At 31.4% G+C, this 23,382-nt stretch overlaps 2 protein-coding genes across 4 annotated transcripts; one reads left to right on the forward strand and one right to left on the reverse strand.

The window, feature by feature from the left end:
• On the forward strand, nucleotides 1-6,446 carry LOC133801332 (transcription factor LHW-like). The gene is made up of 11 exons (XM_062239500.1): nucleotides 1-247; nucleotides 539-1,073; nucleotides 1,776-1,973; nucleotides 2,319-2,412; nucleotides 2,507-2,548; nucleotides 2,663-2,719; nucleotides 2,904-4,100; nucleotides 4,213-4,314; nucleotides 5,030-5,176; nucleotides 5,277-5,402; nucleotides 5,618-6,446. The coding sequence occupies exons 2-11, from the start codon at nucleotides 973-975 to the stop codon at nucleotides 5,705-5,707; spliced, it is 2,154 nt and encodes a 717-aa protein (XP_062095484.1). The 5' UTR covers nucleotides 1-247; nucleotides 539-972; the 3' UTR covers nucleotides 5,708-6,446.
• On the reverse strand, nucleotides 4,386-13,829 carry LOC133801333 (ultraviolet-B receptor UVR8-like). 3 transcript variants are annotated; one of them, XM_062239501.1, is made up of 11 exons: nucleotides 13,420-13,827; nucleotides 12,738-12,811; nucleotides 12,558-12,645; nucleotides 12,226-12,357; nucleotides 11,855-12,085; nucleotides 11,439-11,678; nucleotides 11,276-11,319; nucleotides 10,801-10,983; nucleotides 8,802-8,892; nucleotides 6,509-6,552; nucleotides 5,492-6,203 (listed from the first exon to the last, which is right to left on the reverse strand). In XM_062239501.1, exons 1-11 carry the CDS (start codon nucleotides 13,622-13,624, stop codon nucleotides 6,078-6,080), a joined length of 1,458 nt encoding a protein of 485 aa, XP_062095485.1. In that variant the 5' UTR covers nucleotides 13,625-13,827; the 3' UTR covers nucleotides 5,492-6,077. The 3 variants fall into 3 exon arrangements, with proteins under 3 accessions (XP_062095487.1, XP_062095485.1, XP_062095486.1); XM_062239503.1 differs by lacking the exons at nucleotides 5,492-6,203; nucleotides 6,509-6,552 and adding an exon at nucleotides 4,386-4,670 and having other exon boundaries at nucleotides 13,420-13,829; XM_062239502.1 differs by lacking the exon at nucleotides 6,509-6,552 and having other exon boundaries at nucleotides 13,420-13,828.
• Between the last annotated feature and the right edge of the window lie 9,553 nt (nucleotides 13,830-23,382).

Genomic DNA, 23,382 nt, shown 5'->3' on the forward strand with positions numbered 1-23,382 from the left:
GGTATATATATTATAAAGTGGATAGTAACCAGAGAAAAGCCGTTTTGTGCGCGTATTTTGGACTTTGGAGTGCGAAAAAGGCCGTATTTCTCTCACTACTCACTCCCTCTGATCTCATCTCAATCTCTTTCTCTCTCTCTCCGAACAAATTTTCTCACTTCTTCACAGCTCGGAGATGGAGGCCAACGAATTCGACCACGACGAGAAGTGTTGATGCGAACGAAGCTCTTTTCTTCTTTCAGTAAAGGTATGTGTGGAGTTTTCCAAAGTTTGTCATTGACTTTTGGCTCTGAATGAATGCGTGTTTTAGATTTTCTGTTTGGTTGCCGAGCAAATGAGATACTGCTTGTTTTGTCTATGTGTGTGGTTAGTGGAGCTTACTTACTGTCGAATTTTGATTGTTCTAATTGTATTTTTCGAGTTTCTGTTTGGTTGCCGAGAAAACGAAATGAAAAGCTTCCTTGATTTTTCTTCGGCGACTGATTTTGACGTGCGAGTAAGCTAATTTTTGGTTTGTTTTATGTGATTTATCGAGCAGCGACGCGAGTTTGCAAGTTGGAAAGGCTTGTGATTATAATTTGCATTTTCAAGAAGGATCATCGTTTCGCAGGGATAAAGGAAAATAATCTGATTATTCCGAGTTGCTATTCCTATAAGTTCATGGAAATTTTACTTCATTTGGTCCAGGAAAGAAAGCTCGCGGCATTTACTTACTCTTTTGAACCGATTACAAAGTCTTGTTAGCTTAAGCAGTGTAGTCATAGTAGACCAAGGAGAGAGGTTTCAGCCATGGTGTTTTTGTTGCTTGGTTCGAAGGGGCCACCTATTAAACGGAGAGCGGGACTACGGATTAAACAGGCAGGGAGAGGCTCATATAGGGGTAGTTAGAGAAGGTTTTCTGTTTGCAATTTGGGCTTTGATTTTTTGTTTGTAACTACGAATTTGTGAGTTTGTGACCTCAAAAGTTAGCGAATGGGAACTCATCATCCTTTGAGGCAGTTTCTGATGAGCCTTTGTGATTATTCGCTCTGGAAATATGCTGTTTTCTGGAAACTCAATCACCAGAATCCTCTGTGAGTATTTGTTTAAGATTATGGAGCTATTGATTTACTTATTCATAGATGTTTTGCTTGTACCCAAGGAAAACTGATTGTAATTTTTTTATGCACTTTTCAACTTTCTTAAATCTTGAAAAAGGAACGGTTTCATTGGTGTGTTCAACTTGGTGTGACCGTGTAATAAGCACTCTAGAATGTTATTAGTTACTTTTCACAATTCACATAAACATTTTAATTTTTTGTGTTAAGCTACACGATCAGGTGCATGGATTTTTTTATTATTATTATTTAAAAGAAATTAATGAAGCATAAATATTATTGCTGTATGTAAAAATTGCGTACGGTGTTGCTTTAAGACAGTTCACTTTTCTATGCATTGTGCTGAACAGTGTCACATGACTGAAATATACTTGTATCATTATTTCATCACAGTTGCTTAAGAATACTGTCAACTTTTTTTCTTTTTTATTGTGCCTTTTTTTTATTTTTCCTAATTAATAATTGAGTTTCTAAAATTTGTTCCATTGTTTTTACGAGATGACCAAGTTCTGTTAACTGGTCAAAACTATGTCCCATTTTAAAACAATTTTAAGCATAAGGATTTTTTTTTTTTTGGGAGGGGGGTTTGACATAAGGCAGTTTATAAATCGTCCCCACCTTTTCTCAACCATTGAATTTATTGTCAAACTTTCTGTATGATAATGTTTTTATCTTCAGGATTTTGACTTGGGAGGATGGGTACTGTGATACAACAAAACCAGCAGGAAGGAACTCAGATGACAGTTATTCCAATGAAACAGAGGCATTATCGTTTTCAGGCTGTGAAATGACCACGCGTGATAGTGGATTTGGGGGATGTCCAATTGAACTTGCAGTGGCTAATTTATCATGTCTTCAGTATGCCTTAGGCGAAGGGTAGAGATTTTATTCTTTGACTTTTCGCATACCAATGATTTTATTCCCATGAAATTTTAGGATCTGTTTAAATAATGTGTTCACCATTTAGAAATGAGAAAAAGTAGTTTTTTGATCTGTTGATATTTTTTATGGGAGGTATGAGGATGGAGCCTCAAGGATTTGATCTTGAAGGCAACTTCCTTTAGACTCCATAATCGCCTCAGGCCACCATCATTTATAAAATTATGGTTGGTCACCAGTAATCTGCAGCTATACTGCTAAACAGTGAGTCAGCTAATAAGATTCTTATATTACTTTGAACTATAAGAAGTGGCTGACAATGGACTTTTAAATGATAATCAGATTGGTTGGTGAGGTGGCGTACACAGGGAACCATGCTTGGGTTTTCTTCAACAATTTCTCTACCAGATATTTCTACAGCAAGTTAGTTCCTGATGTAAGAATCTAATCGTGATAGTTACAAACTGTTAAAGTTGGTTCTTTAAGTGACGTACTTTGTATCTAATAAATGCAATTCTTTCTATTGACAGTGGACAGATGAATGGCTTCTCCAGATTTCATTGGGTGTGAAGGTAAAATGATTTTAATGATTCATGTCTATGGTTTTTTATAAAAGTTTTGTATGGTTATTCATTGTAGACATGCATATGTAAAAGTAATCTCTCAAAATTATTTTCTCGATGCAGACAGTCTTGCTTGTACCTGTCCCTGATGGGGTATTGCAACTTGGCTCATTGGAAATGGTGCGTGTTTTGTTGCAACCTAGTCTGATATCACCATAGTGGTGGTTTGTTTTGTTGTCTTTGTGCTTGCCTCCAAACTAAACAGTTGACTTATATGCAATCTGGCTGTCACGATGGTGGCATCTATTGGCACTTGACTATTCATTGTACTTATGTGCGGCATCCATTTTCTTTAATGTTTCAGATTGCTGAAGAGATGGCAGTAGTTGATCTAATCAAGTATAGGTTTGATGCTTTTCATACCATGATGGACGAGAATTTTCCTTGTATGTCAACACGGGATATTCAGGATCAATCATCATTATCACCATTGTCTGGTCCAATGGAGAACACAAGTGAGAGTACAAGTCTTATCATTAGCCAACTGAAAGCTGAGAAAGTGGACAATTTTGACGAAATGAGAATGAAGAAATACAGTTTGTCTGCTTCAAATCAGTATGGGCCCATGCAAACTGTTCAGCATATGCCTATTAGAGGAACAGATGTTATCGAAACTACAACTGAAGATGGGATCCATTTTCCCGAAGACTCAACTTTTCCTTGTCAAACTATCAATGCAAACAATTTGGATATGATGGACACTAAGATGTTTGGATTGTCCTGTCTAGAAGAAGAACTACTGGCTTATTCTTTATCTAGTGGTGACCATGTGGAGGAGCTCTTTGGAAAATCCTTTAGCGGACTTAATTCAGTCTATGATGGAGACATGGCAGCACCATTATTTGGAGACAATAATATTTATGATGGAACTTACGAAGACATGAACAGTTTCTTCAGATTTTCTGAAGATTATGGACTACACAATGCAATTCCACCAACTAGTCGTAAAAGAACTAATGAGCATTTGTGGGACACATCTGTATTGAGTGAGGATCCATGCATTAACAACTCAAGCATGCTCTACAATAAAGATCTCATGGACATCATTGAACCTTCATGGTTCACTGGAGTAAGTGATGCCGGACAAATGTTGGAAGCTGTTGCAACCGAATTATGTACCTTCTCAGATGATGCTTTGTCTAGTCCATCTGACAGTGTACGCTCATGTACAACAAAACAGTCCTCTGCTTTTCTTCACCCACAAGCACGATCAAATGTAGATTCTCGGACGAGCAATCTTTCAATGCAACAGAACCTTACCACACCTGCGTTTCTTGCCAAGGTTGATAGTTCAACTTCTCTCAATGGGACGACCAGCACATTGACCGAAGAAGGTCAGCAAGATAAAGTTCGTGTTCAATCTGGTAAGGGAAAAAGGTCTACTAATTTCAAAACTAACCGTGCAAGAAGTGGTAACAACCAAAAGCCAAGGCCGAGGGACAGACAACTGATCCAGGATCGGGTGAAGGAACTGCGGGAACTCGTCCCAAACGGTTCTAAGGTGGGTTTCTTTTATTAGTATTTTTTGAAGGGAAAAGTTGCTATGTTTTTAAGATGTAGTTTTCAATCGTTTCTCTTCCACTGACAAAGTACGTTTGATATGGTGAGTTCAGTGTAGCATTGATGGCCTTTTAGATCGTACCGTAAAGCATATGCTGTATCTAAGAAGTGTGACCGACCAAGCAGAGAAATTGAAGGGCTCTCCACATCAGGAGGTATAGCAACAATGATTTTATTAACTGAGATTGCTATAGATATCTACTTTGGCCACTCCAAATCAGAGTGCTACAAATAAAAACTTCACAACAACAACAAGGTTTTATAAAATTAGATGCAGAAGTCAGGTCTATTATCCAACTAAAGTATTGAATCACTAAATTAGTAACATTAGACGCTTCTGACAAGATCTAACAATAGTTCTCCATTGACTTGACCTCGGTTTTAGATTCGTTGACTCAATGTTTTTTCTCATAAATTAAGCTTTAAAAGATGCTCTAAATGAATATCTAGTGGTTTGCTTCCATATGGTCTGATCTGAGGTTTAAATCTTTCTTGGATACAATGACTGAACCTACAAAAATTAGTAATTGGGGCAAATTAAAAAGTAATCTTCAGTTGAGGCAAACTAGAAAATAACAATGGCGATATTATTAGAAAAAAGTCCTTCACGAGTACTAAAATAAAATAATATAATTTTTACATGTAGTAGAATTAGAAGCAATTTTCTTATGGTGGCCAACGCCCCTACATGCCTTCCTTTCCTTTGTTTGTACTAAAAAAAATTATTATTGTATTAATCTTAAATATTACAAGATTCGATGAGAAAGATTGTTGCTTTTTTGGGATATAAATGAATTAGGCGATGAGTTAGTTAAATCCTACTAAGTGGGTTATTGTTGCTCTCAGCTGAATCAACTTCTTGTTTTGCAGGTGGTCAGTGACCAAAACCGTAAATTACACAATAAGAGCGAGGGCACACAAAATGGTACAAGCTGGGGTTTTGAATTAGGAAACGAGCTCCAAGCTTGTCCCATAGTCGTGAAAGATCTTGATAAGCAAGGGCAAATGCTCATTGAGGTTTTGACAACTCAAATTTTCTCACTTTTGGTAACCCAACAAAATAGCTTCCATTATAATCAATCAAATCACTTATTTTATCAACTTATTTAAATTGCAGGTACTGTGTGATGACCACGGCCTTTTTCTGGAGATCACTCAACTGATCAAGCGGTTAGATTTGACTATCTTGAAGGGTGTGATGGAAAATCACTTAGGGGACTCGTACGCTCATTTTGTTGTTGAGGTACAGTTTTGCTGATTGCAAGTTTTTATTCAGTTTGGATCGTGGATTTTCTAGAAAGTGTAGAAAGAAAAAGAGAGAATATGATCCAATTTCACAAACAACACTGAGAATCTAATTAATTATCATTATCTCTGTTCTTAAATTCAATAAGTCTAATGCTAATAATACAAATAAGTTACATTTTCTAAAGCTTCTGTTTCATTGGTATTTTTCAGACTACCAAGGGTTTCCACAGAATGGAGGTATTTTTACCTTTGTTGCATCTTCTACAGCATGCAAGAAATCGCATCTCGAGCAAGATTTGATCCATCAGAAGGGTACACGAGTCCGAATTCGAATCGAGGTTAAGCATAAGGAGAGGCGAGAGAGTACACGACCCCGCTCGCTGCTACACTCTTCTTTAGCTGTACTTTTATATGTTTTGTGAGCAAATCAGAGCATATGCAGTGTGCCATTTGAATGAGAGAAGGATTAAAAAAAAAAACAAGAACTAAGCTTTTCTGAGAAGAATAATTAGTATGTACAATATTGTTACACAAGTCCAAATGTGTGCGAGAAAGAGAGAGAGAGAGAGATGACAAACCAATCTGAGTATTGTGTCTTCTAATTCTAGCAAAACTGTCCAGTCGCGTCATTTGTTTTTTTTTTTTTCTCTTTAGCATAATCAGCTGTAGCTCAGTTGGGTGTTTCAGCCAGCATCAAGGTGTGCCACCAACCGCATGCAATGTTCCTCGGCACAACACCGGAGATTCTGGTGACTTGCGATGGGGTTCCCCGGTCTACTGAATCGCCCAGGCCAAGCTACATCCAAATAGAATGACATAGCTTTTTAGAAGTGATCGAACTCGTAGTAGTTTGGTCTCTCGGTAAAACCAGAGATCTCAAAAGTAATAGTTTGGTCTCTCTCGGATAAAATCAATATGAAAAAACCTTCATGTTAGATTTTGATCACACTCCTTGTTATGACTTTATGTTTGCCTTTTTAAAGTTTGGTGTGCCAAAAAATGAGTAATCAAATGTAGGACTATTTGCAATTTCCTCTTATAGACTCGTTTAAATGACTTCATTTAACAATGGTGGGAGAAAGTAAAGTTGAAGGGTCATACTTGGCCATATTTGTTCCAACCCCAGCTAAATAACTCACCATCCTCTGCAACCACCATAGCAATAAGGTCAACATTCATAAAATTTGCTTCGAATTTTTTGTTATTTTATTAAATTGAAACAAAGACATTGAATTTATGTTTAAAGTTTTGCTTGCCAACCTTATTATGTTTCAAAAAATCATAATAAAATTAAAACAAAAAATTATTATTATTATTATTATTATTATTATTATTATTAACATTTACATAAAAACACAGATAGAAAATAGAAAAAAGAATACACGAAAACTTGAGCTAGTTGGGTGTGGTGTGGGAGAGGTCGATGTTCGAACTAATTAATCTAGCTAGGTTTGAACCCATATCTTTTTTCTGATTAGGGCTGAACATTGGTCGGTTTGTACGGTTTTTTTCTATTCTAAAATTCAGATTTCAGTTTTTAATTCAGATTGGTGCAATTCAAAAACTGACCGACTTACTTACAAAAAAAAAAAAAAAAAAAAAATCGACCAATTTAGACCGCAGTTCGGTCGGTTAAAACCACCCAAACCGAACTTGATTTTTTTTTAAAATATTTTTTAAGGAAATTTAAGTTAAAAAAATGTAAATTATTGGAATCTATTTTTTTAAGCTTTTATTTTAATATGAAATTGATTCATTTAATTTGTTAACTTAAAGATTTTAACTTTATGATTTTTAAATCTAAACACATGGTTACATTATTATATCCACAAATTTGGAACCCAAGCATATTCGGTCGGTTTTTTTAGCTTTTTATTTTAATATGAAATTGATTCATTTAATTTGTTAACTTAAAAATTTTAACTTTATGATTTTTAAATCTAAACACATGGTTACATTATTATATCCACAAATTTGAAACCTAAGCATATTCGGTCGGTTTTGGTTTGTACGGTCGGTTTGCGACCAACTTATAAACCGACCAATTTAATATCGGTTTTCGCCAAAGCGGTTTCAGCAGTTTTTAGTTATGGTGGTTTCAATTTTTTCAGTGTTCAGGCAGTCAGTTTGAGCGGTTTATTCAATTTTTTAGATTTTTCACACAACCCTAATTCTGACAACACAAATGTTTACTATTTTAATTTGGGAAATTTGAACATCTATGCTTTAGAAGACTCCTATTACAAAACCATCACCCACATGTGAAACATTTAAAAATTATAAAAAATGTTGGTTTTGGACTAAAATTCTCATTTCATTATTCAAATCTCATTCTCTCTCAAGCTAAACCCCAAATCTCCCACATCTACAAATCTAAAATTCATTTCATCAATATTTATTTTCGTCAAATCACTGCAAAATGACATAAAGATTCAAGTAATCCAGCTAGAAAATATCAACATTTTGAATGCTTAGACTTTTTTTTCAATGGATAAGTACTTCCCACCTAATGTATTGATAGATATAGCTTTAAAGTATGTTAGTACATATTCTGAGTAAATTTTTATTGCATTTTTCTGCATAAATTTTTAATGCAAATTCGATGATAAATTAATTTTGATGTTCTTGGTTGTTGTGTACTCAATTCAATAATTTTCGATATATGAACACCCATTGAACGAAGAATTTTTCTTTAGCACAATCATGCTAATCGTTGAAATGCCATCAAAACTATATCAAAAGTCATCAAATTAAAAACACACCAAGAACATTTAAACTAATTTAGCAATAAATCACCATCAAACACTATCTAACCACCAAACATTCATTGAGTTTGCTTTGAAATTTTTACGCTATAAACGCAATATAAAACCAGAACGAAAAGAATTCAAAAAAATTAGTAAGAGTAACACAAAAATAGAAACAGATTTGCTCAAAATGTATACTGCCATACATTAAATCTATACTCATCAATTCATTAGGTCTGGGCACTTATCCATGAAATTTTCTAGTAAAATATTAGTATTTTTGTGAGTCTAAGTTGCTGAACTTTGAATTCTTAGCTAAGCTACTTGAATATTTATATTATTTTGCTGTAGAAATAGCAAAAATATTGATAAAATGAGTTTCAGACTTGTAGATATGGGAGATTTCGGGTTTAGTTTGAGGGAGAATGAGAAGAGAGAGTGAGATGAGAAAGTATTAGAATAGAGTAATGGAAGTGGTATTTTATTCCAAAACGAACTTTTAACCATATTGTTCAAATGTTTCATGGAACTATTTTGAAAACCTAAAACTATATACATCCACTAAAGTCGTCAAGTGATATTTAACTCGAGGTAGTATTATTCGATTATAATTAAAAAGAAAAAAAAATGATCAACCAAGTGCTTACCTGTGCTTATGATACTGTGACGAGCTCCACAGGATACCAATTTAGCATTCTTCCCTTCCAAGCATGAAGAATCCAAAAGCTTGGGTACACTCTTAAGAAAGTGAAAGATACGTTATGGTCAGTTTCTGCAATTCCTCCTCTCAGAACTAATTTTAACAATAAAATTTTTAGACGAGAGAGAGATGTTAAGCCAAATTTTAAGCACCAAACATTTGATAATAAAACCAGACTAAAAACTATCCCCTAGAAAAGTAAGATTGCATTAAGAAATATAATAGGAAACCCAAGTAAGAAAATAAGTTGATACAAAGTTTTATATATTTTTTTCCTTGCATGAAAATGATAATTAAATAGGATAAAATTATTCCAAATTTTTAATAGGATTAAGTTATCCCATGCTAAGTGGATTAATTAAAGAGTCGTTCGGTACGAAGAGTTCACAATTTTTATATTACCGGGCAAGTTGGAGAAGATAATATGATAATTTGGTTGTGCTCTGTAATTTTTTTTTTTATGATTCCTCATAATATCACTTTCTTTGTTCGATTGTACAATTTTATATTTTCATAAAATTAATATAATAATATAATTTATCAAAATAATAAATAATATAATTATAAATATCAAATGACAATTTAAAAAATTACAAAAATCTTCCTTAGACTATAATTTATAAACAATTTACTAGTGAAATATTTTTTTAACAGAATTAAAAAATATAGTTATTAATATTATATTCAAGTATAATTTTTTGAAATAAAAAAACACATTTATTTTATTTTTTAATAATATTTCATTTGTTATTTTAAACTAAAGTAATGATATAAAAGCTTTATACATCAATTTATTTATATAAACAAACATTATTTATCATTTTATAATTTGATATCTCTTTCACATAAAAAGTATGTAGATAATATAAATTTTTAGTTTTAACGGTTTATTTTGTTCACTTTAACTAAATATTTAATAGAGTATACCTTTAACACTAATTAAAAATCGATAATTATTAATTATATTCAAATTCAAATTCAAATTTAAATGATATAAAATATTACTATTATAATAATATATAATACAATATTAGATATTTAATAATTATTTATATTAATATAAATTTGAATGTTATAAAATATTATTATGATAATAATATATAATCTTAATTTCTTACTAATTATATTAATATAAATTTAAATGATATAATATATTATTATTATAATAATATTTAATAATTATATTAATATAAATTTAAATATTATAAAATATCATTATAATTATAATATATAATATATAATCTTAATTTTTATTAAAAAAATATTATTTATATTTAAAAATATTATCATATTATATATATATATATATTTTTAAAAATCATAAACAATGTTTTGGTTGAATTTTTTATTTAATATGTTTATAACATTTTTTTTATAAATAATGTTTATTTATTTTAAAGTTATATGATAATGATATAAATTAAATAAAAATAATTAATAAATTCTATCAATAAAACTAAACAAATATGTCTAGTCCAATCCTTCTTTTCAAACATGACCTAGGAGTGTAAACAACCATTTGATGATAAAAGCAGAATCATGGAGCTTTTAATAAATGAATAATATGAACTTGGAGTTATCTCATAAGAGTGTAGACAAGGAGCTTGGATTTTTCTTTTCATGCTCTGATCGAGCTAGCCTCTGATACTTCCAATTAACAAATTCGATTAATAATGTTATTGAAGAGCTGATTTTTTTTAATAAACGAACTCAACTAAGACACGTGACTATTTCTCTACAATGAAATGCAAAGAAAGAGGTCTTCTCTGATTCTTCCTTCTTTTTTTTTTTTTTTTTTTTTGCAAAGTTTTATAGCGTTTGACAGGTTTCTGTTATATATATATATAGTGCGCAACTAAACAGGCAATTCAGCGGTTTCATAATTTGAATTATCCCAGCAAATTATCAAAAGAAGAAAATGAAATGGAACAAGTTATTGAAAGTACCTCAATTTGGTCAGTGCCGGTCCCCAACTGTCCAAACTGATTACCCCCAAAAACATATACCCGGCCCTCATCAGATACACACAGAGTATGCCATAGTCCCGCAGCTATCTTTTCCACTCGAACAGTCGATAATGAATGCACATATGTTGGTCTTAGCTGATCATATGTACCACCTTGTCCACACTGAATTAGAGATGCCAATCATAAAATAAGTAATTAAAGGAAAGTACTCATGCTCGTAAAATGAAATTGAAGCCAAGTATAGGTATTTAGCTGGCCCAAATGCCCATGTCTCCATGCATTATGTGTGATGCTGGAAATAACCGTCCACTGGATTGAGTTTCTAATATGCATAAGCTATGTAGAATATAGACAAGTCATATTTTCCCGGCCATGAATTTTATTAGAGAAAAAAAAAATGGAAAAGCTTTTCATCCAATGCAAGCAATAAAATCACCATAATTCTCTGATTTACCTGTCCGTACAGCCCCCAGCCAAAAGTGAGCAGTGCCCCAGCATCTGCATATTTAAAGAAAACAAAACACCTAAAATACAAAAAACCATCCTATAGAACAGAGAGCCATCTCTGTCTAGCTTTTCTAGCTATTTCCACTCAGAGCTAGCCATGAAAAACATACCAGTTATTATTGCACTGTGCCGACCACCACAAGCAATTGCCTTCACAAAACTTCCAGGAATTTTAGAAGCTTGGGCTGAAAAAATCTTGCTATCTTGCGGAAATGCTGGAGATCTATCTTTTCCAGAAAGAGGTGGGTCAATGCAAGGTATGAGATGTGGAGTAGACACCATCTTTACCCGAGAACCCAAGCCTAGCTGTCCTTCGCCTCCATAGCCCCAACCCCACACCTGTCCCATATCTGAAACTTTTATTAATATTATGATATGATTCATCATGTCTTTCCCTACATCAAAAATCTTCCATAGCTTCGTACTTCATACAACCTACAAAACTATATGGGGTGACCACAAAGAAGACGCAACTATCCTGAAACACGGCCTCTGCTGACCCATGAGCCGTGACATTGTGGATTACCTGACAATGCTAAAGTGTGCCTGCCACCAGCAGCAACTGTGATTATCCTTATTCCAGAACCTAGAGTTACAATACTAGGTGAAACTGTGAAGAATTCTTCACTAGATATCAAGTTTTCAGGTTCTTGTTTAGCTTGAGTGATTTTTCTTTTCTTCCCAACTTCTCCAGCCTTTTTGTTTTCATGAGAAACCGCTCCAGCTGTCAAACTAGAGCCTTGAGAGCTTAGGTTACCTGTAAAACGTTAAGTCTTAAACATATTAGTCCCCTACAATTAGCTGGTATTCCTGAATGATTTTCCAAAATAATTAAGGTTTCAGAAAAATAAAAAATTGAAGGGGTAAAATGATTCAATAATTAACATAAAAACCTACCTTGTTCTGGTATCATTGAGCTTTGTTTACCGACTGTATCCTTCTGCAAACATCCTACAGTAGCCAAATCACAGATAATTTTCCCAGATGGAATGCATTCTTTCCAGCCCCATGTGAATACTTCACCAGTCTCTGAAAATTTAAGAGAAATCATTATCTAGGGAAAAAAAATGTCAGAAGTCAATTAGTAGATCTATTCATTACAAAAAAAATAGCACTATGCCAAATCAACATTGTCTAACTTTTCAAATAAAATACAAGTGAAATGCTTCTGGTATCAGGTATGCGAGGCATATAACCAAAATACTACCAACTTAAAAACCAAAAATTACCTGTAACCGAAACACAATGGGCCCAGCCAGCAGCAGCAGCCTTAACTACCGAAGCCTCAGTTGGCAGGGGAAAGGGTTCGGGAGTTTCCTTAACAAATGCGAAGGATATAAAATATCCAAAATCAATTTCACAGACTATAGTTATCAAAAACCTGACAAATTAAAGGGCATCTAAGTTACCGAATGCTTCCCTGAAGTCAGGTAGATTTGGGTTTCGTCCTCCACAGAACCCCACGTCATGAGTTTCCCAGTCACTAAATCCACACACAATCACAGTTCATAAAACCCATGTCAATCACCATTATGCAAGCATTATTTTTAAAGAGAATCAGAAGATAAAAATTGAACTGAATACTCATAAGTCATAAAACGACATGACCAGCAAAATGAAATAAGTAGTACACTCAAAACTGACATGTAAGATACAATAAACCATGGAAATTGTTTATAGCCAAAGAAAAGAAACAAATTTGTTTAATCAGATACTCAAAATTCTACTCAAGCTAACGTCAAATCATATATAAAATCAATTCAGAATTTAAATGTAGATTTTATTATGAACTTTATATCTATCCTTTATTTTTTAAACTTCAACAAGTAGCAGTTTCAAAAGTTTCTTTGCTCTAATTGGTCCTAAATTATTTTTGTCATATGACATGTACTTTTACCCTCGTATTTTGGTAGCGATAGATCCAAATACATCATAATTGTTTACTCATTTCTCAGTACAAATATATCACTGTTCATCAAGGATTGTCGAGATTCAGGAAGAAAAATAAAGTTACTCATACCTAATTAGCTATTTAAAAGAAAATTGAAAATTGCAGTAATCGCAACAGGAAAGTAAAGATCAAGAATCAACCAGAGACAGCCATGGCAAATCCACAGCCTCCACCACAAACGTCTTTCCAAGAATCTCCACCACCAGGTAACCGGACCGGCATCGGTGATAGTATCGGAGATTTATCCGGCGAGGCTCCCGGTAGATAACCCCACATATACACCGCATCTTCCTTACATTCCTCCATTTTCACAACTTCTCCTCCATCTACTTCATTGCCGTTCATCTCGCTCAGACCTCTAATTCGCACAAGCACCGGAAGCTTCTTCTTCTTCTTCTCACTCACTCTCTCTCTCTCTCTCTCTGAGCTCCAAAAGCTGAAAATCAAGCTCTGAAACGAAGCAGAAGCTCCGATCTCTCTCTCTTCTTTTTCTCTCTCTAGAAAAATAAAAAAAATTGAAAAAAATGTTTTCTAGAAACTTATTGGTTTTTACTGGAGAGAATATTTTGGACAAACCATAAATGGGGCCAAGCCGAATCAATTACAGGCAAATAACGGATGCCACGTCATAACCCACGTCGGATACTGTACAGGTGGCGCTATGTTGACCACACAGAAGGATTATTTTTGTGAAGTCACGAGTGAACTAGAACTTTCCGGAAGAAAGACTTCCCGGTAATCGAGGCTGCCTTATTGCTTGCCACGTGGCATTTGTTAAGTTTTAATCAGGTTTTGATGTGACTGCTTATTGATTTATGATTTCTTTAATATTATTTGAGTAACAATATATATATATTAAAATTATAAACTAAAATATTAGAAGCTCTTATAAAATAAATTTAAATGATTAAATAAAATTATTACGTTAATTTTGGGGTAATATTTTTGTGCATAATTTTGGTGCATATATTATTACTCAAATAATATTAGTTGCAGCTGAACCAATCTGGACCATTGTCATTTACATGCTTTGATAGTTGGGTTAGCAAATCGTCATAATGTCGGACTTTAATTAACATTTTCCATCGAAAACAATTATTATTTGCGGCTTATACCATTACAAATAGCTTGACATGTATCATATTTTATGTGTGTTTTTTTTCTAAAGAGAACATTCATTCAATAGTTAAACGAGATAAAGCTCTACAAAACAGGCAGAATGAGAGCTGCACAAATCTCATATAAAGATGACCAAACAAACATCAAATCACGTCGATTATAATAAAAGAGCACGACAACCTAAGAATAGCGACATCCAAACAATGAAAGATAAACGACATGACAGGGTCACGACCTTAGCAACAAACCACACATAACAGAAGTTCTCCTTTGAAACACCTTACAATTAAGCAACAACATTCCAAACCGCCTCAGCGACACTTCACCGGTGAGAGCAAAACTAGGGTCAGACCACATAAAATTGGTACAAAGTCAAAGTCCCAAGGATAGAGTGATACAACACCATTAATACAAAACAAAACTAATAACATACACCTCAAACCAAACTAAAACAAACAAGAAAATAAAAAACCTCAAAACAAGGACACCAAAAAAGTAAAGATGACTATTGTCGTCGTTTTTCGTCAACTTAAAATGTAGAGTACGCAAACAATAAAACTATGGGAAAGATGAATAATACAATAGAATAACGAAGATTTTTTACGTGGTTCAGCAGTTAACTCTGCCTAGTCCACGAGTCTTTCTTATTAGGACTTTAGAGTTTTCTGGAAATCCTTCAGAGATGAATTCTCCAGAGATTCTCTCAAGATCACAAAAATTTGGTCCATTTTTGAGATCTCAGAATCCAATCCCACATGTTTCGGGAAGTTATTATAGAAATTAATAAATTTAATTACTTTAAAGTTTATAACTCCTATATACAAGGAAACGTCCCTGAAGACCAGGAGACATATAACAGATTATTTAATATCCCTTTAATGTAGGGGAGTTACAACAATAAATATCTTTTGAACGCACGGACTACGGCTCATCAGATGACTCACATTGCCGTTCGAGGTCAGCAATCAGCACCATGTCAGTCTAGGCCTTTAAACAAATTACGGGCTGTATAACTTTCCCCAAGACCAGCTTGGAGTAGGTAAATACCACCGAGGTCATTACACTCCGAGCTTACACTCTTGCCAAGCTCGGGCAACGTGATCCAAAGACACCCGACGACGGACATATTTCGATACTATGTCTTTCGAGCTTAGTAATAACTTCGAGGTTACATATCTTCGAGATTGCCACCTTGCTTCAAGGTTTGGCACCTGGACCACGACCCATGCAGTTTAGGTATTGCGAGCTCACACCTGACGAATCCAGCTTTCGAGGTCACAACCTCAGGTCTCGAAATCTAAGTGTAACAATGACAAAAACCATCACTAAGCACCAAGCAACACGAAACAAGAAGCCCTACCCCAGAGATCCACCGTCCCAGACCACAACCCACACCTAAGGCCCAACCCTTGTACTGTCGCTATAGACAACATCACAAGGAAGAGAAACCACTGCACATTAGAGTTGCAAGGAAGAAGGGACAACAAACCAAAGCTAAACAACGCCAGAGAAGAAGATCCACCACCTACGTTGCTCGCGCCAATCTGCAGAGGAGAGAAGGCCTCTCAGCTGAAGCCTACCACAACCTCAAGGACAGCGGCGACACTTCGGCCGAGAAAGCCCAGTCTCTTTAAGAATGAAATCCTAGATCGGGAGGGGAGAGAGAGAGACGAGAGAGAAAAAAGTTTCTATTTTATATTTTGTGTGGTTTAAAGTATATGTTATTACACCTTTAAAAAAATAAGTATATATTTTTTTAACAATAAAAGAAGTGTATATTATTACTTATTTAATTATTAAATTTAATAAATGACACTTAATTATAATTTAATCCATATTAAAATGTTATTTGTTGTGGTGTTGTACACTTTAAGACGCATTATAATATTAATAAATTAATATATATTTTATCGGGCCTCCAACCTTAAACCATCTTCAAAGCAATATATAAAAAATTATGTTAAATTTAGCACAAAAAGTTAATAAATAGCATATTTTGCACAACCTCTACAATTTCACTCCAATACAAATAAAAGTAAAAATAAAATTTCAATTAATGATTATTTAATATTTATTAAAAAAATAAAAAATAATCATTATCTTTTACATTTTTTAAATGTCAATAATAAATAAGATAAAAAAATTAATAGAAAAAATAAATAAAAAATAGATCATTTATTGCTGATCAAATTTGAATAAACTTTTAGTATAGGTCAAATTTGACATAATTTTTAACACACCATTAGAATTTTTTTTTCTAAGTATGTTATATTTTAGTATTGCTTCAGAGATTTGCATTTCCAATGAAAATGCTCTTATTAAGTTCCAAACTATTTTTAAACTATTTTATATATGTAGTATTTCGATCTCTAAATTTATAATTTCGTATCTATTCCCCTTGTTCAAATTACACAGCCCAGATTTAGAGATGTCATTTATTTTTTAGCCACTTTTTTTAAAAAATAATTTTATATCTAATATATATTTGATAATATCAATTATACCATTCAGACATACGTGAGTTATATGATTTTAAGCAAGGGTATGAGAAATATCATTATAATAATGTGTAAAATTTAGCAAATTTTATTTAATAGCTAATTTTAATTAACTAATTCTAAAAATGAGTACTTATTAAGTTATCCCATTTTCCTTAAATAATTTATTCAGCCCAATAATTATAAAATGACATGTGTTATCCAAGAAAATAGGAACCTAATGCATGTATATAACACATAAAGTCCATTGACCCCCTCACTTTTGCTAATAGTATGCTTCTGCCTTATTACTTTTGACTCTGCCTTCAAATGCCCCATAAATTACAAAATTAATATTATTTCACTCTCCCCAGCTAATTATCTTAATATGATTTTGCTCCCAAATATTTTTATAATTTCAATTATTACCTAAATTAGTAAAGTTGTTACACTTTTGCCCTTAAATTTTACTTTTCTTATGAATTTAATTTTTCAGCCTTGATTATATATTATTTATTTTTTTACTCATAACACATGCTATTAGAAAACTATCAAAAATAAAATTTGTTACACGAATATCTATTTGACTTTATGCTACAATATATGAATAAATAAAATTTATTCAAAACACGAAACATAGTAAATTAAATTATAATTTTATTAGTCATCATAAAAGTAATTAATTCACCTTATAAAATTATATCAATAAAGAACCAATCAAACAGTATAAAACTTTGTAAATTCCTCAAAGTCTCAACATTTTTTAAAGAGAGATGATAAAGAGCACCATAGGGTGCCCCATACCTTATAACACTATTGGTGCAAATAAAAATTGAGATCTGGTACTAAATTGTACCAACAACGATATAATATATTTTAAAGTAATATCTTATAATAATGTTCTTTTTTTAAAATCTCTATTTTTGTGTATTACAGGCAATATTTTACAACCCTTAGATGAAAACATGTGATCTAAGGACTAATTTGATACAAAATTATAAGTGCTACAAAATTAGTTGCTATAAAATTGCCAACTTCAAGTGCTATTTACTCATATTTAATTTAAGGTTGGAAGTATGAAAAAATAATAATTTTTTTATTGATTTTTTTGTGTAATTTTTCAAAATAAATCTTTATTCTGCATTATAATTGAAATAACTATTTCATATATTTTTAACACCTAAAAAATGGAGCAAATTGCAGGTGAATACAATGAAATTAAAAAAAAATCTTAATGCTCGAAATTAAACTAAAGGTGAATTAAGAGGAAAAAAAATTATATTTAAATTTGGAATTACTATCATTTAATTTTGTTAGAAAAAAAATTATTTCAATTTCCCGAATTTAATGGTTAATTAGGGATACAAATAATATTTAAAAATTAAAGTTTAACTTGAGATTTGTGAAAACATGTAATGGGATTTTGTTAAAATTATAAAAAATAAATAAACAATTTAGTGTCACCTTATAATATTTTGTCATCATTTAATAAAGGGAAAAATACTATTTGACCCTTATGTTTTTCTCAAATACGCGATCAACTCCTGTGTTTTGTTAAATGACAATTTAGACACTGTGTTTTACAAAAGAATACCTTAGATCTGATTTTTGTTAAAATATTTGCAATTATAAGATCAATTCTCGAGTAGTTGGAAATGAGATGGGTTCAGGGTAGCAGAGAACGTGGTCAAAGAGTTGAGAAAAGAATAATGTATTTGCAAATATTTTGACCAAAATCATGTTTATGATACTATTTTAATCTATTTCATAAAATATAGGATCAAAATTATCATTTAAAAAAATTAGAGACCAATCACGTATTAAAAAAAAATATAGAACAAAATAATTCCCTAGATTTGATTTTGTTAAAATATTTTCAATTATCAAATAATTGGAGATAAGATATGTTCATAGTAGCAGAGAATATAGTTGAGGAGTTGAGAAAAAAAAATTGTATTTGAAAGTATTTTTACCAAAATTAGGTTTATAGTACTATTTTAATTAATTTTATAAAATATAAAATCCGAATTATTATTTAAAAAAATTTAGAAAACAATCACGTATTAAAAAAAAAATAAAGGAGGCAAATTAGTATTTTTCTTTCAATAAACTCTAAAAATGATATATATTTTTTTAATACTAATTATTATGTGGGCATGCATAGGATGGAATTATGATTGGGTGTGTAGATCATTCCAAACAATAAATTAGGTGAGATGCCACCAGACTAAAGCCTCTGATTAATGTGGGCCATATCCCATCAGCTCATCACGGTGGTCCTACTTGAAAAAAACAAAACATTATAATTGTACCTAATAACTGTGTCAGTATTTATATATAGGTCGGCATTCAATTATTATACAAGTCACACCGTTTCTTTTTTTGGAAAACTATTGATCATTATACTTAATAATTGGTGGAACCAGAATCTAGATCTTTTGGTTCAAATTAAAAAATAAATAAAGATATGTCGGTTCTATATGTATTTTAAGAGTAAAATAAATTTTTTTTATATACAAAAATTTAATATTATTTTTATCTTAAGTCCTTCAAGAGTATTTGATATGAGTAGTTAAAAATTTAAGATAAAAGTAATATTAAATTCTTGTGTATAAAATATTTCAAAAAAAAAAAATTTGTGTATAAAAAGTTTCACTTTATCTTTAAAATAGATATAGAACATACATAAATTAATATATAGAAATTGTTTTAGATTTTTATTCCCACTTTTATTTTACCTTATACCAAACACCCTCTCAATATTTTCCAAGATAACTCAAGTATTCCAAACAAACTCCCCTATTTACATAACATTTAAAAAAAAAAATGAGTATTTATATATGTCGGTATGTAATAATTATATAAAATTTAATTTAATAGTTGTGATGTTTGATTATTTTTTTTTAACAAGTCACTAAAAGTATTAATTCAACATTTAAAATTGATAATATGAATAATTGCTGTATAAATATTAAATATTTGTTGGTGTTGTGCTAAATACTCATTTTTTTTAACAAAAAAATATTCAACACTGCTGTAGCTTTCTACCTGGTAATTGTTACCCTTTGTTAGGTAATATGTGTCACGTTGTAATTGGTTTAATTTTTTTTTTTATGTTGTTATTGTGGATGTTTTGGCTTTTAATTTGCAGCAAATTGTAAATTTTTGAGATAGATTAAATTAGACTATTATTATACGGCTAATTTTTTTAACATAATTTTATGCTTGCAAAATAATAATATAAAAAATTAAATTAATAAATATATAAGGGTCTAATTGATTTGTAATTGGAAAACTGTATTTTAAAAAAGTGTGTTTCTGGAATAAAAATCTGAATTTATAGTCTGAAAATATGTTTTTGAAAATATAATTGGTTCAGTATCTAAAATCTATTTTTGAGTTTTAAAAAATTGAATATGTGATTGGTAGAGAATCTGAAAATATAAAAAAATGATAAATTTGTAGGATTTTATGATACAATGATTTAGAATGAGAAAACATGATTTTATTGTTTTTTATTTTAAACTACAAAATTAAAATACTGATTTTAATTTTATTTAAAAAAATATATTATATCAATCAATTATTATTGTAGGTCAAACGATTTTTAATTGAATTTGTATACTATACCAATCATACCATACTACAAACTAAAAAAAATGAGTGGGCCACCAATTTCATTTCAACATAATTAGAGATGGAATTCCTACCTCAACTTCTTCTCCATCATCCACTAAAGAAAAGTTTCATCATTCAAAGAGTCGTCTCTTACTCTTTTATTAGATATTCTCATAAGAATTATCTCTGGGCCATGTTTGGAAAAGTGTATTGGGATTGAGTAGTTTTTATCTTGTGCTTTGATTATGTAATTAGAGAGTGTATTGAAAATAATAGTCCAACCATGCAATTAACCTCTTACAATTTTAAAGGAAAGAAGAAAATGTGTTTGGCAATATCAGGCATACTACTAATTAATCCACTTAGCAGAGAATCTCTTTTCTTCTTATTATCATATCCTAATCCCCAAAAGAGATCATAATATGTAGGGTTGTTTAGAATGATTGTTATACATTTGAGTTATTAACAATATAAATAGGTTAGTTAGTATCTTACAATGACGGAGCTAGAGGGACTGGAGTGACCATGAATCTCCAACTTTTTTATTTATATTTTCGCACAATTTATTTTTGAAATAATTTAGTATAAGTATATGTAAAATGTTATATTATTTCATATAATATAATATTAGATTAAATAATGTGACAAAATGTGATTTGTCACACCTTGTAACATATTATTGAGAGTCACAAAATTAGACACATATGTGTCCAAATGTGACATATTTTGGAGTTACAAAATCAATTACAAATTTGTAACTCCCAAACATTATCCAATAATGTGTATATTATATGTTACACATTTGAGATTGGATTTCACAAAGTCATGATGAAATATGGTTGTTGGAGACATGTTTTTAACTCCCAATAGGTGTTTGGAGGTTACACAATCATGTGGGAAAGGATTTGGGACGTTTTGGAAAAATGACTTTTTTTGTGCTGAAAATAGCCTGTGGCCGTGGCCTGGGGGACAAAAGCCAGTGGCTGCGGCCACTAAAAAGTCTTGGCCGCAACCAGTGAGGCTGACAGCCTATTTGGTTTTTCAGTTTTTTCCAAATTGAAGGGTTTTAACATCCCAAATAACTCTCAAATCTCCATTTTTATTCCATAAACATCCAATTAAACATTGGTAACAGCCATGGGGTTGGTGGAATTTGAAATTCAAATGGGTATCTCAAATTCTATAAATAGGAGTCTAATGCTCACTTGTAAGACACACAATTTTTCATCCACAAAGCACTTGGCTAGAAAATACACCATAGAGGCTTGATAATTTCAGAGAGCTATTTCCTAGAGAGATCCCTTAGTGCTTAGAGAATAGGGGGAAATAAGCTTTTGGACAAAGGTTTTGAACCTTGTTTAAGTTGGTGATCCCCACTACTCTATACTTTGTTTGAGTGTGAGTTTGTGTTTTCCATTGATCTTTTCATTCTGTTGTTTTTCTTGTATTATTAGTGTATTGAGTTTGTAATCCTCTTCTCTTATTCTTATTTACATATTTATTGGTATATTTTGTTTTAGGGTTTTAGTTCTTATAATTCTCTTCCTTCTCTTATTTCTATTTACTTGTATTTTGAATAATTGAGTTGTAATATTTATTTAATCAATTATCTTGTCTATTGTATTCTTTGCATAGAATTATATTTTGGTTTTTCTACTTTTCCATTTAGCAATAAAATATATTCTCTAACATAAAAATATATGTTGGCCCCTCTAAAATTAAAAAAAAAATTATACATTTATATATTTTGTATATATATTAGTATAATCTCCGTTAATTTTTTTTGGCCCCGCTTATATTTTAATCCTGACTCCGTCACTGTGTTGCACAATGTCATCAAGCATAGAAAAAATATTAACCATTCAAAATATTTTTTGTTTTTTGCCATTTAAGATGGGCAATAGGATGATATTTCATAAAGCTTATTGTCAAGCACATATAAGTGCCAAAGAAACATACATGAAATGTTAATTTAGTTTAGAGAGTTACACAGATACAAACATATAATAAAGTTAGTGTTCAACTTGAGATGGGTTTGGGAAGCCATTGACAGTAAATCCACCATCAACACAGATAACTTGGCCTGTCACATATGAAGCAGCAGGCAGACAAAGAAAAGCCACCACAGAGGAAATGTCATTAGGCTCTGCTTTTCGCCTCATGGGAGTTCGATCAATTAATTGGCCTACATGATAACTTTTTTCTTTATTATCATCTTCCTGTGTTGAAAAAAAAAAAAAAAAATTATTATCAAGTATGGGATGTATGATATGAGTTTTAATAGATTTATCAAATCATTTTTGTGTTTAGACTTTGTTCTCACAAAATACACAATCCCTTTAAAATTAATTTCAATGACCAATAAAAATATATTTTTGAAAAGACATAACAAATAATATAAAGTAGTTAGTTAGTGAATATAAAATTTCTCTCTTACTTGTGAGGTTCAAAATTGCATCTCATGGTAATTTTTATTCAAATTCAAATTACTCAATTTTTTTATAGGCATTTGTTTCTTTGAGCTATGCGTGATTTAGAAATTTATATAATAATTTTGGACAAAAAAGATTGTATGGCATTGCCAAAATAGAAAATTAGAGATCTTGCTACTTTGGTAATATTTTTCATAAAAAAATAGTAAATCACATACAAGGATTTAATTGCTAATGTTTGGGGACTTAATTACTACATTTGATAGTTCAGAGACCAAATTGTTAAATCAAGTACAATTCAAATTAAGGACAATCATGCTAAATACCCTTAATTTTTTTCTTTTCCTTTTTGTGACAATTGTTTCAAATGGTAAATAATCATTTGGAATTCTGTGTTTTATCGAAATAAAGATTTAGTACCTTATATTTTCAATAATGCTCATTTGGTACCCTGTAA

The sequence above is a fragment of the Humulus lupulus genome, chromosome 9 (assembly GCF_963169125.1).
Source record: "Humulus lupulus chromosome 9, drHumLupu1.1, whole genome shotgun sequence".
NCBI lineage: Eukaryota > Viridiplantae > Streptophyta > Magnoliopsida > Rosales > Cannabaceae > Humulus > Humulus lupulus.

Bases quoted from the DNA above. Each gene is read 5' to 3' on its own strand.
- LOC133801332 (XM_062239500.1), top strand. From the start codon at position 973: ATGGGAACTCATCATCCTTTGAGGCAGTTTCTGATGAGCCTTTGTGAT. The intron at 1,074-1,775 runs GTGAGTATTTGT...TTTTATCTTCAG, and splicing joins CTCAATCACCAGAATCCTCT to GATTTTGACTTGGGAGGATG. The intron at 1,974-2,318 runs GTAGAGATTTTA...AATGATAATCAG, and splicing joins CAGTATGCCTTAGGCGAAGG to ATTGGTTGGTGAGGTGGCGT.
- LOC133801333 (XM_062239501.1), bottom strand. From the start codon at position 13,624: ATGAACGGCAATGAAGTAGATGGAGGAGAAGTTGTGAAAATGGAGGAA. The intron at 12,358-12,557 runs GTAATTTTTGGT...TTAAATTTTCAG, and splicing joins CCATTGTGTTTCGGTTACAG to AGACTGGTGAAGTATTCACA. The intron at 6,204-6,508 runs GTATGACCCTTC...ATTTGGATGTAG, and splicing joins GTTGGAACAAATATGGCCAA to CTTGGCCTGGGCGATTCAGT.